The sequence below is a fragment of the Bemisia tabaci genome, chromosome 5 (assembly GCF_918797505.1).
Source record: "Bemisia tabaci chromosome 5, PGI_BMITA_v3".
NCBI lineage: Eukaryota > Metazoa > Arthropoda > Insecta > Hemiptera > Aleyrodidae > Bemisia > Bemisia tabaci.
In genome coordinates, this window is record NC_092797.1 from 45,986,471 (window position 1) to 46,006,265 (window position 19,795).

General features: G+C 33.5%; 2 protein-coding genes across 7 annotated transcripts in view; both read right to left on the minus strand.

Moving 5' to 3' along the window:
* Positions 1-508: 508 nt before the first annotated feature.
* Nca (neurocalcin homolog) overlaps positions 509-19,795 on the minus strand; it is a 355,612-nt gene continuing 336,325 nt past the window's right edge. For 2 of the 4 annotated variants that reach the window (XM_019042625.2, XM_019042642.2), the window contains exons 2-5: positions 11,849-11,963; positions 10,374-10,492; positions 9,189-9,377; positions 509-8,045 (exon numbers count right to left, since the gene is read on the minus strand). In XM_019042625.2, coding sequence (XP_018898170.1) covers positions 7,851-8,045; positions 9,189-9,377; positions 10,374-10,492; positions 11,849-11,918 — 573 coding nt within the window. In that variant the 5' untranslated portion in view covers positions 11,919-11,963 and the 3' untranslated portion in view covers positions 509-7,850. Of the gene's footprint in view, positions 8,046-9,188; positions 9,378-10,373; positions 10,493-11,848; positions 11,964-12,269; positions 12,354-17,880; positions 18,018-19,795 lie in introns of those variants that run through there. The other 2 variants (XM_019042634.2, XM_019042616.2) reach the window with 2 other exon arrangements.
* Positions 12,856-19,795, minus strand: part of LOC109031240 (neuronal calcium sensor 2) — a 342,919-nt gene continuing 335,979 nt past the window's right edge. For all 3 annotated transcript variants that reach the window (XM_072300829.1, XM_019042662.2, XM_019042671.2), the window contains one exon: positions 12,856-19,274. In XM_072300829.1, the coding sequence (XP_072156930.1) occupies positions 19,098-19,274 (177 nt within the window). In that variant the 3' untranslated portion in view covers positions 12,856-19,097. The remainder of the gene's footprint in view (positions 19,275-19,795) is intronic.

Below are 19,795 nucleotides of genomic sequence, written 5' to 3' on the forward strand. Positions count from 1 at the left end.
ATCTGATTTTTCAGTTCCTAAAAATCAGGGAGGCATGTTGACTTATCTAAATCTATATCGTGCATCGACCTCAATGATTATGTAACTTTTCCTGTTTGTGAATCTTCAATCCTCAATATCGTTTTTGTCAGTTGCGTTGATAACCGCCCCAGCGATGGGCGACGAATAAACCAGTTCGTAAGCAGATCGTAATTTGTCTCCTTTTTCCTCATATTCCAACAATTACGTTCTTTTTTTCGCTTTTTTTACATTCCCTTACACACATTTATATTTTCAAGATCTGAAAAACTATGTAGGTAGTAGGTATGTTGTCAAATGTCTCACTTCTTAGTGGAAGGGATTTTGATGTGTTCTCAAAGAATCTTCAAACCACTAAAAGTCGTGTCTTAATCCAATTCCGGACTGTTTGGTGTTTCTAATACTTTTAGGTAATGTACACGATGCATCCGTGCACAGCTATGAAAAGACATTTAAATATTTGGTGGAATAAAATAAATAATTTCAAGTGTTGTAAAATGAAAATGACATGTATTTCAAGAATTTTAGAAAAATCCATGTGAAATGAAACTTCAACCAGTAAACCAGAATTTTCTTCAGCTTCAAATTGGCAACAAAGAGGAAGGGTTTGAAAAGCAGGGAGAAATTGAAACGAGCAAAAAAATCAAGCTATAAAAACTAATTATTCAATATTAGGAGACAAACTGAATTATTTTAAGAGGGAAATAGTTAATGCTAATATTGCAAGAAAAATTATACTTCTTTCTGTGGAAAGTTTATATTTTTGTCAATTTATCAAGGGTGATCTGATTGAGCTCTTTCTGGTGATGCAAGTACAAAATAATACCTACTGGAAGAAAAAAGTAAAAATTGCCAAATTGCTATCAAGAGCTGTAAAGATTAACTTACAGGTTCAGCTGCAAGGGACATATTCATTTTTTTTTTTTTTTTTTTACTTACGTAGTAAATTATCATGAGTGGCGGTAGTCTTCTCTGGACAAAGTCTGGACACGGCAACATTGGTATACTTTATCTTAAATTAAGGAGAGGCAGTATTGAGAATGTATTCTTTGTTGCATCAATTTAAAATGAGTTCAATAGGTAGCTCTTGTTTCAAGAGCGACCAAGATTCTCAGAGAAGAATAGACCAAATAGAATAACAGCTTAAAAGGAGCTTAAACATTAGGAAAAATTATTCCTCATTCAATTTTTAGAATATGAATCCATTCATGTGATTACTATGAATTCTAACTTGAGTTTCGGAAACATTCAATCTTAACTGCTGAGTAACAAATCGTCAAAAGATATTTCCTTTTTTTGTAAGATTTGACAAAATCTGCTAGATGTAATGATAAAGGTCTATGCCTCCCAAGTCTACATCAGATTTATCATTTATATTTTGAAGAAGCAACTCAAAGGCAATTGTTATCACCACTGAAAAATGTTGTACTGATCACGATTTTGAAGACCCCTTTCTTTCCTCTATACTTTTACAAAAACAGGATTCATAGGACTCAAATTACGGTTATTTTAAGAGTTGAAATAGAAATGACACCTTTTATATACCATTGATTTCATGTTGGATCAATGAAAGAAAATATCAAATCCAAAACTTTCATCTCAATTTGATTTATCACTCCATACGTATGAAACAGCGCATTGAAAAACCAATTCTCCACCATAGTTACATACCTAGATTAAAAAACAATCTAGGTACAACTTTTCAAGATTTGACACATGCATTACATACATAGGTACAAACATAAATAAAATAAAAAGAAAATGAAAAACCCAGAATGAAATATTTGACAATTTCTAACCAGTACTCAACGTCTTAAATGAGGGACCAAAAACTGACCAATTAAATAATAGTTAATTTACATTCTAAAAAGATTGAGGATTAGGGAATCCTCCTATTTTCTCTTACTTGCCTCATATAGTATTTTTCACTCGTGGCATGGAAAAACTGCCTACCAAAGAATCCATTCTTATAGCGTTTTGTCTTCTTTGGCAAATTGTTTAAACCAATCGATTTATGTTGATGGAAATACAGGGTGTCTCGAATCGAATGGCTTGAACTTCATGGATCAATCCTTCAGACCGAAATTAGACTATTTTGTTCTATGAAATTTTTCCGTTTGAGCCATTTTAAGGGAGACATATATTCCTTTGTTTATTTTAGACTTAAATTACATTGATAAGAATAGTCTGATTTCCTCAAAGACTGTTCATCAAATGCGTAACAGGGGGTAGAGAGGATGTGGACAGAAATCCGCAATTGTGTTTTCATGCATCAATACTCAATAGATAAGGACCTACGTCACAAGCGTTACTTAAGAGGGGAGGGTTGAAAAATCTGAAATTTAGCATTCCGCATTTTATGAAGAAATCGATCTCAAAAGTTCATGCCATTTTATTTAGGACACCCTAAAGGTACATAATTTCTCCGTGATTGAGACCACCTTCAAGATAAGCATCACAGGCTCCTATTAGAATGAAATTCGTCTGTTATGAACGATTTGACCGACCGCAAGCGCAATTGCATGGTCACCTCTCGTGAGCATCATTTAATCCATAGGAGACTATTTCTTTTACATGGGTAAGTACTTCTTTAATCGTCAATAATGTACAAAAAGCGGATCAGGAAAGATCTCAAGAGGAGCAAATGATGATATGAACTTTGAATCTTTATTCATAAATATAAAAGTTAAAATAGAAAAAAAAAGAAGAAAAAAGAGATCCAGATGAAAATTTAATTTGTCAACTTCTTCAGGGGCACTGAAATGGAAATGTTTGTAAGTAATATTAATAAACTGAGAGTATCAATCACCTTTGATTCTCTTTTTCATAGGACAGATGGGACCCGGATTTTGAGGACAAAGGTGAACTCGGAACTCCAACTACTGTGTCAAACGTCATCAATGTTTGTTGAACTTTCCAGCCTTGGGAGAACTCAATGAAACTTTTTGGCCCCCGTGACAAATCAATTTTCACCAGAAAATTTTAAAGATATTTACAGGGTCGTTCTACAGGCAAGACAAATTAAAAATAGTCTTATTGAAAAGAGTGCACACGTAAATTAGGGTTAGTAAAATAAAAAAAAAAAAAGAAAGTAATGAGAATAAAGAGAAAGTTATCTTGAAAAATACACTTAAAATCACATTTTTATTTTCATGAATAATTAGGAAATTACTGTCATTATTGATTTCGGACGTATACCAATTTTCCTGCCACAGAGGTTATAAATTCAAGAATGCTTTTAGTAGCAATTTCTTGTTTCTTAAAGGTGACTGTCTTAGATAGAGGAAAAAACGAAACAGCGAGGGAAAAAAACCCTCCATACGAATGTTCTGTTGATACTTGTGATCTACAGAATAAGTACTGGTTTCAAATTCAAATTTTTCAAAAATGAATTCATCAAAGAGACTTATTTGTTGTTGAAGTAAATAAATTTAAGAGCAGTGAATGAAAAATATATGCATGGAAGCAAAAAAAGGCCAACAGGGGTAGAGGAGGGAGTCCAACAAAGATGCTTTGGTCAATCAATTTTTTGTAAATCTTGACAAACAGATTAAGGGATCCCTGGTCAACACACAAGTCATTTATAGACGAGAGTGTCGGTAATTTCACCCAAGTCCATACATATAGTATCTGCAAATCAATTTTTGATGGATAAATTAGATCAATTCCTAATATCAGTTTATGATGGATCGATTGTTACATGATAAGAGTTTGGCTTCTGATTGGTCAGAAAGTATTGTAGGTATTTTTTCCCCCATACTAAAGCCTACAAGGTGATGTAACTGGATGGTGGCAACACTTACAAGTTGTTAATATTGAATTTTGTCCGATGGAACACAGATGTAAAAATCAATCCTTATCAAGGCATGTTTTCTTAGGTAGGTACCCAGAATTGATCTTTCCTGGTAATTTACATGATGGAGGAAAAACAATATTACAAAATTGTAGAAATCACCTTTGTAACTAACAAAAAAGGAGATAAGAGGTAGTTTTTATAATACAGAAAAAAATAATATTAATAGTCTTAAGAATTAAAAACTGAGACAGCAAATTTTCAAATTCTTAGAATCCGTTCGGAGAGGAATTTATCAACTGGTCCTAGACACCATGGACTAATGAGGCTATTGGGTGAAATCATTGACGGTTAACTCTTACACTATAGAAGATATCATGCTCTATAATTTTCGAAAGGTATATCTTTATTGAAATCATGAAAATTATTGTGATAATTCAGCTTCTTACATATAACCCTCAACATAAGATCCTGGGACATGTAAAAATCTGTTAAGCACAAACTGTAGAACTGATTTATGGTGAGTTTCATTTCAGTTTTTCCATTCATTTCTCTTACTTTGATTCATCAGTGGAAAAGTAAATCTTGGAGGGCCAAAGATGAATGCAAGAGGTTTGACTGAAATATAACATTTCTAGTTGACGATCGGTAAAATTAAACAAACTATGTACTTGGATACATAAACAAAGATGAAATTCAAAGGCATTGAGTGATGCAAGGGCATTTCTAGAAAAACATTATTTCAAGACGAGAACAAAAAAAAACTTAACTTTTATTCCCACCAAAATTCAGTTTGATATTCTGGTTTTTTTATCCCAAAAGAACCATCAACAAACACATACAGAAACAAGCCTAGCAGCATTGGCTATGAAAAGCATTATAGAATTTGTAAAGAGGAAATCCCATAAAAGAAACTGTTCAAACATCCTGGTCAGGAAACCTTTTGTGTTCTTTTTAACGTTAAAATGTCACCTTGTGCTTACATAAAATTTTCGTTCTTCTATTTTTCTCTCTATTTGTGACAAACTTGATTCCAATTTTTTTCCTGACTTGATTTAAACCTTGGTTTCACATAATTTTTACTTCAAAGAGAACAAAAAGAGTTTCCTAACTTTAACGCTTTAGCAATTTTTTTTATTTTTTAATTTTTTTTGTTGTTTAAGTCCTGTCGTAACAATCAATACCACCAGGGAATTAATTTAGTAGCTCCAAATCCACTATCAATGTGAAAAGGCAGAAAAAATAAAAATATGAAAAGAACAATCGAAAAGAAATACCTTTGCCACACTCCTAGCCCTGTATAATTATAATGACCAATCACAAAATTTTGCAGAAGATTCGTATAAACCATTCCATTTAGGCCACTGAATTTAGAGAACATGATTACTTTAAAAAGAAAAAGGCTGTATAGTGCCTTTCACATAAATAGAAACACTCAGATGAGAAACTATAAGTAAAAAATGGGGGAAAATTCAAATTCAAATATTTTCTAATACTGAAAAATAAGGGTTAAATTTTTAAAAAAAAAATTTGGGGCCTTCAGTGGCAAATACAATATAAATAATAATGAAAAAGAAAGAAAAAATTTAGATTAACAATTACAGGGGTAGGTAGACATGTTGAAACAATTGCTAAGCTTCAGCAGTTTGAAATTTTTATTGGATTTTTAGTTCGATATTTATGGGGCGCTAATCAGGGTAAACTTTTACATGCTGATTGCGGACTAGATGAGATTATGTGATGCTCTTCCAAAATTCTACTTTCCTTTTGGAACATACTTTAAAGTTAGTTTTGAATTGCTCAAATAAAATTGAATAAAATAAAATACTCCTAGATATTCATTTACAACTCTGATAGGAACATTTCTACAAATTGGAGGATGGAAAAAGGGGTTCAGCAAAACTGCCATGGTTAAGTGAAATAAAGATAGATATAGGGAAAAAACAATTAAAACTTACCAAAATAATAATCTTAAACTACTCATTTAGAAAAAAATTAAATTATTAGAAAAATTACAGGGTCTTACAAAGGGTGAGGTCAAATCAAAAATTAGGAAAGTGAGACAGGCAACGTTAAAAAAACGTTAAAGAATATGATTGTGAAAAAAAAAACACAAAAAAGAGAAATGATAATTCAGAAACAAGAAAAGATTTAGTTAAATATTATCTTACAGTATTGAAGTTAAAAAACTCAATTCGTAGAAATTATTTTAATAATAATACATTTTTTTTGCACTTACTGATGCATAAAAATACTGCTTATCCATGATAATTCATTATGGTAACTGATACAATTATTTCCAAGAAGATTGAATATAAACAAAAGCCCAGAGTGTTTGCGTATTGAGGGTATTTGCACTCATCTGGAAAGACATTCTCGTTTAGTGAAAATAATTTTAGGAACAAACTCATCTCGGATGCTTTGCCCTTATCTTTGGCAAGTCAGCGACTGGTAATGTGTTTCCAACAAATTCTTAAATATCGTCGAAGTCATTGTCTTGCAATGAAAAATTGTATTTTAAAAAGGAAACAGATAATTTTGAAAGCCATCTCCATCCATTTCTTACCTCAATATTTTTTTAAAATTGGCTATAATCTGAAGTTAAGGTCTTTGTTCTAATCATACTCATTACCAGCCTGAAATAGTGCTAATATATTACTTCTGAAATTTTACTGGGCCAACTCATTTGTAATGGTTGGTTTTCTCTTTGGTAAAAGTACTGGTCACGACATGTGATTAAAAATATTAAACAATTCTCAAGGAAAACTTTCCCATGACCAATAAAATTTTTCATTCCCTTCAAACATACTTAAACGTAAGCAATGATATCAGGCACTAAGCGTCTGATTTATAAATTTTTGTAGGACTTTCAAAGAGTGCTTCATTATTAACAACTTTCTTTTTCCTGCCATGGAAGTAAAAAGCACAGTCAGACCCTTAAACTTGCAAACACTCTGTCTTAATTTAAAGATAGTAGAAGAGATAACTATGTCGAATTTGTGATCAGAAATAAGCTGATAATCTTGCAAATGTGCTTGCATAACAAAACTTGGCTCTGTGTCTCAGCTATTTCTTAATTAATCTATCAAAAGACTTGATTGAGACGTAGAAGAAATTCACAACGCAAATCAACGACGTTACAATTACCCTTATTCTTTTCACTTACATTTTTCACAGATGAAAACTTCATTTAGAACATGCTTACAGCATAGAATCAGGATGATCCCTGAAATAAATTTGCAAGTGGAAGATAATCTAAGGACAAAAATTGTAAATGCCAGAAGATCTAAAAATTTATACTACAGAGCTTAAAGCCAACACATTTGTTTGTCAGAATTGCTTTTCCATAAACTAAAAAAAAATTAAATTGAAAAAAAAAAATAAATTAAATAAAATTGACCCATTGACTTTTGCGTTTCAGTTTCCAACTTAATCTGCAACTCAATGTACGCATGAGCCAGAACACTACTACTTTGCACAACTTAGTTCCATAATCTCTGCTTATTAGTGTGTCTACAATAGTTAAGAATCATGTCTTTTCAATTTTAGCATGGAAAATGCCCAACACACGAACTAGTCCACTACTTTCCGAAAGAAGAGGACAAACGGGTGAAAATGAAAGTACTCTACGCAAAAAAAGTTCTTGCAGGGACGAACATGTAAGAACTTTTCGCAAGATATTTTATCTGATTGTATACATTCCATTTCTACGATAATTCTAAATGGAATACCTAGGTACATCAATCTTTCAGTCTTTGAAAAGATGTCACAAACTCGACACAGAAATAGTTAATAGAATTCGAGAAGGAAACAACAATTGAAAGAAGGTCGAATAAAAACAACAAAGATAATCACAAGAATAATGAAACACACTCAATGATTACAAGAGTGAGGTGACAACAATTAACGCCTGTGTTAAGATGACGCACCTCCGTGAGCAAACGAAACGATTCGACGAAGAGCGAAGCGTTTCTGTGAAAAGAAGGATTTTATGCATTTATTACTTTGAATTGGGTTACACCTAATAATTGGTGGAGTCTCATTGGGACTGAGGATCACATTGTAACAGCCGGACAATTGACGGATCGCTTTTCGCACCCTCGATAAATTCCTCTAATGATAATTTACCATCTTGGTTCTTGTCCATTTGCCGGAATATTTTGTCTGTCCGCTTTTCAGGGGTAGACTCGTCTTCAGGCATTTTCATTACTGACCCAACCATTTTGTAAATTGCCTGCAGTTTTAAAAATACAAAGGAATTAATAAACATGTAAAAGTAGACTTACAAGCACAAGTATTAAAAAATGAAGGAACGTTCAATAACTTTAACTGGCCTGGCCGGCAGGCTGATTATTGAAACTGATAGAAAAAGCTATGTAAAAAGGAGACAAGAGGGGTATGGAGGGAGCCTAACTGGTGGAAGTGGGTGGTTGCAATGGACAAAGGAGATAGGTAATAGACTAAGTAATGGCGGCCCATGAGAGATCCTAAAGTTAGCCCATCAATTTCTCCCTTGATCAATAGGAACCACCCATTTCAACCAACAGGATCGCTCCATACTCCCCATGTATTCTTTGTCTATTACTTTGTCTATAAATTTCAATAATCAGCCTACAGGAAAATATAAACAGATCAGTTGCAGTCTCAGCTTTGAAATTTCCTCCATCTTGAAAAATTTCTTTACTTGGCAAAGATGTCTAAGATACAAGTAGTAACATTAATTGAAAAATGAGCAGGCTCTCCTAATTTTTCTTAATTCAATAATCAACCTGCAGGAAGTTAAAAACAGATCAGTTGCAGTCTCAGCCTTAAAATTTCCTCAATCTTGGAAAATTTCTTTACTCGGCAAAAACTGACATTAATGGAAAAATGAGCATGCTCTTCTAATTTTTCTGTCAGCGCTAGAAAAAAAGGAGACGTACGATTTTCATCTAAAAATTTCCTTACACTATGCAAAATCAGGTACTTGAAAGCTCAAGCATTTTCTGAGCTCGATGAATAAATTACACCGATGTTTCAGGTATATGAATTGACATTTTGTTCGGGTTCGTTCTAACTTTTTTCTTGAAAAAAAAATTTCACTTGTACACTTAATTGCCAAGAGACTTTAACACGAGAAATGAATAGGTAAGATGTGTACAATCCAAAACAACCAAGCAAAATAGAGATAATCAGAGATTTGGGCATTGGATTTCAATTCATACATGTTTACAGAAAGACCAAACAAAGATGATTCTTTCAAACATTTTTGCCAGGAGTGAGTGTTGAAAAATCAGCACTTTTTCCCAATAAGACTCATGTAAAATATTCACATTTTATCTTAAAACCTGGCAACCTTGCTAACATAAGAGCCACAGGGAAACTAGTAAGTACTCACCGAAACTATTTCCAACATTTCCTGCCTTGAAATATATCCATTTCCATCTAAATCGTACATACTGAAAGCCCATTTTAACTTTTGCTCTAGCTTTCCTCTGGATGTGACTGACAGAGCACAAAGGAATTCCCGGAAATCGATTGTGCCATCACCATTTGCGTCAAAAGTTCGGAATACATGTTCAGCAAACTGGGAAACAAAACCAAGCATATAAATGTAAGTAAATGGTGATTGTTTAAGGCTCCTGTCAGTAATACCAAATTTTTGCTCTAAATGTACTATGATGGGACAAATATAACATCTGAGTCAATTGGAGATAATTTAGAATTTTTATTCTTAATTTGAGATTTTAATAAATAAACGCCGATGTTCAATCTGTGCGTGCTTTTCTGGGAGAAAAGCAAAGAACAGGGCTAAAGAACTCCTTCAATCTTACAATCGCTAAAATTTCAGCTACAGAAAAATTTGAAGGCCCTTGGAAGAGATTTTTAAAATGTAAAGGCAACAAAATAAAGGGTTTCTTTTTTTTTCTGCCACAGATGCAAGGTTTTGGAACTAACATGAAAAAAATTGTGATAATGTGCTAACTGGCCGATGTGTTTAATGCATAAGCCGTTCATGCTTAACTTCAATAAAAAGATATGTGGACTGATAAGTTATTCCTCATGTCAATAGTAGAATAATAAAAAAAAAAAAGGTTTACTCTTTAACTACTAGTGATAAAAATGTGCATAATGAAGGAGTTTTTAGCCTCCTACTTCATGGTCGGAGACAGTTTTTTGTCTCAGATGCAGGAGCCGATGGACTCAATTCGTGATAAATGGTGCTACTAAATTTTATGTTTCTTTTCTATTACTTATTTAGATAATAAAAGTCATTACTTCTGGTTTTCATTTTAATAGCTTTGCAGATTTTAATTCCGGCACTATTAGTGTTACCATGAGTTTAGTATGCAAGTAATTTCTACTTTTTGAAAGGTAAATATGTTTATAGTTAAGGAAAAGGGCAAGATCTTTGCCTAGTCCATGAGTAAAATTCACTTTACCAAAAGTGAATATAATTCTGAGAATAAAAATATTTTATTGTAAGAAATCGTATAAAAGTATGAAGTATACATTAGAGTGACTACTATTAAGTATTCGTTAGAAATAAAAAAATAGTGAGCATTGTTGGTTCAATAATTACCTTTGAAGCATCACCGTAAGGGAAAAAATTTCCATAAATTTTTTTGAACTCCTCCACACTTAAGTGACCACTGGGGCAGTCTTTCAGGAATCCTTTGTACCATTCTTGGATTTCCGCATCTAGAAAAAAAAACAAGAGCATTCTCATTAATCAGGTGATCACTTTCAGCAGAAATTCTGCTTTGTTACTGGCTCAGTTTTGTCATGTTGATCTTTCATGAAAAATACGTTCAAAATGCATTACCAAAAAATTGTACATTGGTATTTTATAGACTCTTAAAAAAACATTCTGCTGACATTTGAGGCAAATATTCAGACACTTTCGTATGTTTCAAATAAGTATTGAAATAAAAACTGATTGCGGCAGACAAACGGGTCGTAAGATAGTATGTTGGAATTTTTTAGCAAACGTGCATTAAAAATCAGCATGAAGCTGAAAATCTCGATACAGAGGGAAAAAGCTCATATGAGCACAATATAGGATATCTCTTTGAGAGAAAATTGTGCTCACATGAGCTTTTTTCCTATGTATTGAGATGTTCAGCTTTATGCTGCTTTTTAACGCATGTTGGCTAAAACATTCCAAAACGTTGAAATACTTGCATCCAGGCGAGCAGAAGGATCCAAAATGCTGAACGTTTGCTGCTATCCAGCATTTTTGCCTCGCAACATATTTCTGATTTGCCTTGTTGGACAAACATTCTACTTCATGGCAAAGAACATAATATTCTAACATAATTTGCAACTCTCCCGCTTTTTTTAAGAGTGGACCACTAGACAAAGGCTAAATTAAGCATAGTATTAAATGTTTTCTCATTAAAATTTCACATGGTTAGAACACAACAAAAATTACTGAAAATGACTCCAAACCAAAATGTTAACATTTTCAGACACATAAATTCAAACCTTTACAAAAAACAATAGTCTACTTGAGTTAAATCGCTCTCTTGACAGTCGCTATCATGACACTCTCTGCAGTATGAAAATTTGACAACCTCAATTTCAATGTTTCGGCACCATTGTTGCACGTTGTGAACACTTTTTTGAACAACACAGGACAAAGGAAGAACACTGCTTATTGAGAAGCCTGCCAAATCGTTGCAGTGCGCGATTTGATTCAAGTAGACTCTTGTTTCTCATGCGAGTGGGAAATTCATATAATTCCTACTCGATGCTAGATAAAAACGTTATTATTTTGGTTTGGAATTATTGTCAGTTATGCTCGTTCTACAAATCAAGTTCTGCTTGTAATGTTGAAGTGGAGACATGCATCAGGATGCTTAAATTTGTACCTTGTCTGCAAAAAAAGTCATTACTTCTGAAAATTGCCTCTCGTTGGTTTCAATCTTGCAGAAAGATCACAAGATCCCGCATTTTTTGCGCCCCTGTCTGACTCTCTCAAGGTCTATGGTCACCCTCGGAAGAAAGTCCCTAGGAAATAATGATACGTATTGTAAATGATAATTTGAGTATTACCTGTGAATTCTGTATTCTGCCTTAAGTCCTGCAAAACCTCTGGTTTCAATTTGCTGTTCTGCTTCCCCATCGTTATTTAAGATCAACCACTGACTCTCCTTCGACAAATGAGAACCTGGAAAAATCAAAAAGCTTGGAATAAATAAGTGTTACCGTTCGTATATTTAAAATGACTCGCTCAATTATTGCACTATAGTTTATTACAATACAAAATAAAGAGTGATTACAGTAACTTATTTTCTAGTTATATTTTACTTCTACTTAGAAAGTTATGCTACAATAACACTGAATCAACATTCTGTAACTGTAAAAGATGCATCTAAATTCTTCCGTGTGTATATTTCTCTCATTTTCACACACAAAATTTAAAAATTTAAATGGAAAAAGGATACCAAATATTTAAAAAGAAGATGATGAATACCTATTCAAGAGTGACAAAATTGCCGCAGATCAGACCAATGCTTGCAACAGCATGATGTTTTCTCTTCTCCAGAAAAACAACAGAAAAGAAAAAAACTGCTGCCAGAGTGGAAAACAAAAATGAACATGGATTGTGTCGATTTTTTTAAAAAAAAAAAAAAATCTATGGAAATTACAGAGGGTGAGAGATTTTAGAGCGGGAACACAATTTTTGATTTGAGCTTGAATTAGAAGCAACGAATGAATTCACGATGAAAATTGAATAAAAACGGACTGCGCAAGGTTCATCAAACGTTGAAAATCTTAAAAAGTAACAAACTCGCATAGAGAATCATACTCAGTTGTGTTCATTGCTGAGGGTGAGAGGCAGTCTCAAAACCCGCCCAACTTATTTTTCTCATTTATTTTGCGCAAAAGAGTTCCTTAATTTTTAATAAAAGTACGAAACTTGAAACTTGTAAAGATGAGCCTTTGGGAAAAGAAGGATGTTCTTGTGCCAGAGAGTAAGACTATACCACAAAGATATTCTAAAATTTAAAAGTAACAACTTAAATATATGTTATACTTGAGAAAGAAAGAGAAACATGTTATTTATAAAAGAGGCAAAATTTTTTATGTATTTATAGTTTGGTAAAATTGACAACAAATGTATAGCAACATTAAAAACAAAAATAATTGTAAACCAAAGCAAGTACTTGACAAAGACTGAAGATTTGAGAAAGAAAAATCACGTAACATCGTAATATTATTCACAACATTCGATTAGCAACTAGATTTTATTAGGTAATTTTCAGAAAATAAAATCAGATCATAGATTGGTAAATAAGAGAGTAAGAAAGGGCTGTTTGGTACTTGCATGAAGTTATTTTCTCTTAGAGACAAATGAGACTGGAGATTTCAGGACAATATAGGGTCTAGGAGCAGGCAGTTGATTGAGTGCTGAATGAACGGCAGCCAATTCTGAACAAATGAGCCTGATAGCTAACCGATGTGCGTTGATAAATAGTGTATAAAAACACTCATGTCAATAATTGTGCAAAGATAAATGCTGGATCGAAAGATAAAACATGAAAGTTTGGCAGTCAGTGAGTCAATTATTGTGCCAAATTAGGAAAACTGGCATTGTAATACTTTATGTTTGGTAAATTCTCAATCACTCGCCTCTTTGTTACATGACAAGTAGTTTCAATTTCTTTTAAAGTCATTTGTGCGTAAATTCCATAAATTTCATGTCTAAAATCTTTTAGGTAAACATTTATGTACCTTTGGTAAAACTGTCATGTCAAGAGCGTGCTTTGATAAATAATAAATAAAAAGCTGAAAGCACTGGTTCAGCTTAAAAATTTTAAGAACAATCGTTTTTAGCGCTTGCATCTTGCGCGTGAAAGTATTGCAGGAAAAATACTAAACATCCCTTTCTACAAATGTTTTCAACTGACAGGTAACTTTTGATAAGAATGTTGGTGTCAAATAAGTCTAAAAAGCGAAAAGACTTACGGAGAATGTGAACAAAATGATACCTATATTAATTAATAGAAAAAGATAACGTAAAAATTGGTGAAATTGAAAGATAAGAAATATTGTATCATCTAAGAGTATCATAATTGTTATTTACAGCACAGATGATTATTGTACATGAGATAATGAAGTGATAAGAACAGAGCTATGCAGGGACGATTCCTGGCAAAAAAAGGAGAGATGAGAAATAGGAGAATAATTTTCACGGAAAGATTGACAAGAAGTGATGCTAATGACTATGCTTAAAGTTACTGGCATTTTCAAGCATGTACATGAAAGGAAAAAATTTTAACTGGACACCAAGATATGACACCATTCTTAATGACAGGAACTGATATAATCCGAGATTATCTTGCAGAATGGACAATTTTAAAGAGCCGATCATTTTCCTACACTTACTGAATAGAATACTGAAGTGCCATGAAACACCCCTCTTTCCATAAAGTTTTGACCATGACTGGAATATTTTAGGTACAGGTGCTATTTGCTTGTCCATAACAAGTGTTGAGAATAAAATCGGAAGGAAAAATCAGCAGAAATCTTTGAATTCACCACAGTCATTCAACAGATATGTTTAAGAGATTAAGGGATAATCGTGTAAGATTTGTTAAGAAAACAAATCCCTTGTAGCCTCTCAAATTTTAAGACTATGGACTGCAATTATATCAAATCCTTAAAAATTCTGAGAAAAGTGCAAGAGCTTAAGACTTACACAAAATTCATCACACATTAATGCATTGGTAATATTAATGATTTTTAAATTAGGTAGAGAACACACAATTTCAAGAGTGCATATTTTGGAACATGATTTAGTACATTTCCTGGTGAAATAAATGATTATGTAAGGTAAATGAACTGTTTGAAAAAAAATCTTCAAAGAGGAGTTATCTTTTGCTTTAGTTATAAAATGATTTTGATACAACTAAGAACACATGAGATAGCTCCGACGAAAACATTTAAAGCTGATCTTCTTTAGTCTTGAGAAAAATGTGGATGAAAGTACCTCAATAGAAATAGTACATTAAGTACTTAAAAATTTCATAGGTCGTGCATTTTTTTGGTGGTTAAAGATAGATAAGCATGTAGTGTTACAGCGAAAGAATTTTGAGGGTGACAAGAAAACTTGACACCTGTACAAAAATTTGTGTACAAAATAATTTATTTACAACAACAGGAGAGTGATTCGATGCATTGATACATTCTCTTCCCAACTTGGGAGCAGGAAAAACTATGATAAACGGTTTTTGGTCATAACTGGAACCCGTAAACTTTACAAGAGAACATGGTTGTCTTCACATGCGCTACACAAATCTTGAATCTTTAAGTGCATAGACCAGAGCTCCACAACAACTTTCAAGCGATAGATTTTTGGACACGGAAGTCTTAAAAAAAGAGGTACGTATTTAAAACCTCTTGAGCATTAGAAGATTTAACGTTTCATACTGATACAATCGAGGAGCTTAGACTAATGTCAAGAGAGTTACTGTTTTCATCTGGACAAGCGGAAAACGACAGTCACACCCAATCTTAGAGCAACAAGAGAGTTTTCAAATACTAACAAACAAAACATGTAAAAGATGAAGGAAGGGATGACTTAATTTCCTACTATAAACACAGTGCAGATGGCAGGATTTGATGATTAGGAAAAAGGCGTAACTGCAATGAAGTTTTCGAGACTCACTTAGACAAAGGGATGCTGGTAGCTAGAAACTGACGTCAAATGTTAACTGGACTCAGGCCAGTATGACAACAGTAGTAGCATGGTTTCACACAGAAACTCGTATAAAGATGTAGATGGAAAAATGATAAAAGCAAACTGCTGTCTTCTCTCCAGAAAACTGAATTTTGCATACCTATTCAGTGTTGATGCAAGTGAAATGACACGAAATATTGCAACTGTGGCATTATTTTTGAGCAAGATATCTGATAATTTTTGATATAAGGTAGCCTAACAGCAACAACGATTGAACATTTTGAATGTGATTTTCTTGAACGTCATTTTACTACTCACAAGGGTTTCCCACTCACTACCTTGTACGTTTTAAGATGAAAAATTATGCATGATTTAATTCATGAGAGTGACACCTACAAAAAAAACTTGATTGAAAGAGGGGGAGGGCATGTTTGGAGAAATCAGATAATACAAAATAATGCTCCAACAAGTACGGGTACATTGAAAACTCGAACGGAGGGGAGCTATACTGAGGAAGAGTATATGGGTGATGAACAGATGATCTTATCCTAGTAGAAGTATTTAAAGGTATAAAAATAGTGAGTGCAACTATAAAGAAACGGATATCAGCGCAGAGTTTTTGTGCAGCCACATTAAAAATATACATGACTATAAATATATACAGGTTTTTTAATTAAAAAATCAAATAAAAATAAAACAGAAGAATGAAGAGAGTAAAATGCTGTGCTATCGTTTTTTTGAAATACTTAAGCTTTAATTTTCGCTCAACTCAAAAAGCATCGATACCTCCCTCCTTTCAATGATAATTGGTTATTGGATACATATTTTTTTGGAAGGTAACTCAAAAATTTTCAAACAATGCTCTGCTTTAGAGACAACCTTTTGCTGCTTAAAACACCTTACTTTTAGACAATTTTGGGGTAAAGAATTGCTGACAAAGGCATATAACTGATTATTTAAAATTTGAATTTAAATTCAAACCGGCTCTCTTTCAAAGATTGTAAATACTGGTACTCGAGATCACATATTCATTAAATTTAAACACAAAAGAAATTTAAATCATTTGGTTTAGTTGTTTGCAAGTCATTTTTAATTTGAGAGGTAGGTTGACTGAGGCTAATAAAGGAAGGAAAAGACACATCAAGACATACTTTGTGGATTCCTGACGAAGCCTCAACTTTCTAGGTTTATTTCCAACTGTTAGGGCTTGAAGATACCTACCTACTAATTATTTTAAAAAAGAAGTTCAAACTTAAAAAGAGGTGAATGATAACCACTGACAAAGCAAGAAATACTTAATCTCGCTCTAATCACTGACACCAGTTCGTCTTGTGGTTACTGCTTACGAAGTTCACTTTATACTCACCACATTTTAAGTTCAGACACGTTTCGTTTGGATTAGTATTTTGACATCTTGATAATTGGTATGGTGCCCAAAAAGTTTTAAAATAACCATTGATCTTGAAGGAGTGCTGTAAATAATAGATGAGCTCCTTTCTTCTTAGGTTTTGGTCAACTTACTTCTTGCACCATCATGTTTCCAAAACACGAGATGAAAATCTACTAGATTATTGGGGCAAGAGGATTATTCATACTTTTCAAATATTGTAGATGGTTATTCATCAGAAATGATCATAATTTATTTATTAAGTACCTAATGTGACTCCTCGAAAATGAAGAAAATCAGTGCACTACACTCAAAAGTCCAGTGGGAGATTGATGTTTACATACATAGGAAGAAATTACGCTTCAATTAGCATTACTCAGAGAGACTTTTGAAGCTCTCGTAGATTATGTTAAAATATATTTTAAATCTTGCTCCTAAGAATACTAATTGAGGTTGCTTTATGAATTCACATCTTAAATCTGTTGCGTATTACTAATTCAACAAAAAATTGCCCCAGCTCTAAGAATGGGTAAAATTCAACCAATCATCAATATCCTGCGATGAAAATTTCCGCGCAAGCAAAACCTTTAGCTCATGAGCTTTTTACTAGATTCATGACCGTGCATGCGAATGTCTTCATCACAGAAAGTAATAGTTACTCAAAAACGCAGGGCACAATCCAGTAAAATTTGAACATTCACGAGATACCCGGAATAAGGTTCAAAATAGGCGTGCGTTCCAGTTCAAAACCAGACAGATAATACTTCAGATGATGATAAACATTTGCATGGTCCAAGATGCAAACTTTACGGACAATTTGGAATGAGTCTAGTGACGATTCGCCACCTAGGTACAAAAACGATACCACAAAATAAAATTGGGTGGTTCTCAACTCCCTTTAAATTTGAATTTCAGAAGTTTGTTAGGGTACAGACCTACACCAAGGCTGTGCGATGTTAATTACATGAAATTCGAGCGAAAACTTAATTTCCAATAAAAAAGATAGGTACTCACATTGAATCAAACAATAGTCAAAAGTAAAGCGCCTGGGATGAACTTGATGAATGATTTTGAAAAATCAGAAATTTCCTTGATGCTTAGTTTGAAGTAGATTCAGAGATTGCAAAAGAAAAATTATCGTTGAATATTATTTAGAGAAAGGAGACGAACAACTAGACAGAGACAGTAGTCGACAGACGAAATCAAAACAAATGTTGAGGTTAGGGCCAATGTTTACGTTATCACCAGTCACCAATCATCGGAGGCGGGCCAACAACGGCGCGTATTTTAATTTTTAGCGCGCACGTTTGAATTTGCGCGCCCTTGTAAAGAGTTGCGACACGATAATGAGGCAGAGATCATTCTTTTTGCACAACGTCAGAACTCATGTGTCAATACTGATGTCAACGAATTATGATGCAAAAAACCTTAGCCCACAGCTAATTCCGTGGTGAAAGGCAAATGACTACAGTTAAAAGAAAATAAAATTAACGTATTGATAAACATCCTGTCCCTCAACTCCATCACTCTAAGCTGAAATTGCGCAACTTCAACAGGATTTTTGAGTTCCTCTTCTCGCTTTAAAATGTTTTTATTTCACCAGAGAACTTCAGTGCAATTTTAGGAGTCAATAATGATAGAGTTTTGATCAAATCTAGGGTATTAATGATGATTTTTTACAGGAGCCGCTCCTCTCCTTCAGGCAAATTTTTCATTTTCTGCCAGAACGTTTTTCCACCCCCTCCCATACCTACCCCTATTCAGCTGAAATGACACCTTTGGTGAAATCAAATGACATTAGTATTTTTAAGGCTTTTTTCTCTATCCTCACAGTCGCATGCATCATTAATAATTTCGTGTGCAAACCAAAGTAAAACATTTATGAACTTTCTGTGAAAAATGAATCCAGACAAGACTGCAGTGATTCTTGTGCGGTAGAATGTAATGTCTGCAGTCTTGCCTCGGCAAGAAAAACTAATAAAAAAAAGTAACTCTGATTGAAATCTCATTCATTATCAACACCTACTTCGTGTGGCATGATGTTGAGCTTACAATTTTGCCAGAACAATTTCATCTAGGGGGAAAAATTCTTAACATGGCGGTCTTAGTGGCCATCTTGGAGGTATAGGTCGAACATGCTTTTGAGTTATCCCAATGTTTGAGATGCTTAAAGTAACGTTTGATACATTGAAGAAAAACATGGGTAATGAGTCCCATGGTCGTAGGTTTGATTATGGTGCAAGCATCTTGGATAGTTCTTCATCTTGCAAGCAGCCTTTGAGGAATTCATCTTGTGTCAACTGGCCGTCACCATTTTCATCCATTTTTGCGAAAATGTTTCGTGCCCGTTCTTCCGCAGAATCAGCAGGTCGGTTTGCTGAACATGCTCCAAGCATGTCGTAGATTGCCTAGTAAAAAAAAAAGGAAAAAATTAATACGACTTCACTCTCAATAAAGATCCTATTCAAAATGAATGACCTGTTCTAATTTTACTCAATTTGTAATCCTCTTACCTAAGTGGCAGAGCTCGCGATAAGTTGCGATTTGATCGGAGACTCTGTCGCGATTTTATCGACGTCTATTAATTGCAATATTATCGATAAAAAATTGCGATATTATCGTATAAATTTGCAATAAACTCGCGATTTACCGCAATATTATTGAGCGAAAAATCGTGATAGATTGGGATAACATTTCGATTTTATCGAACGCAATTTTACGGAGATTAAATTGCAACAAGATTGAGGATAATCGCTCAGAAGTTGATGATCCTAGCGATTTTATCGCCAAAAAATCGTAAAACAATCGCAACTTGATTGCAAATTATCTCCATTTTTCTGTTAAAGAATGCTACTTGGGACATGGACTTAAACAGTGGCCAAATTCAAGATTGACAAATTGAATGTCAGTCATCACCTGAATGCATTTG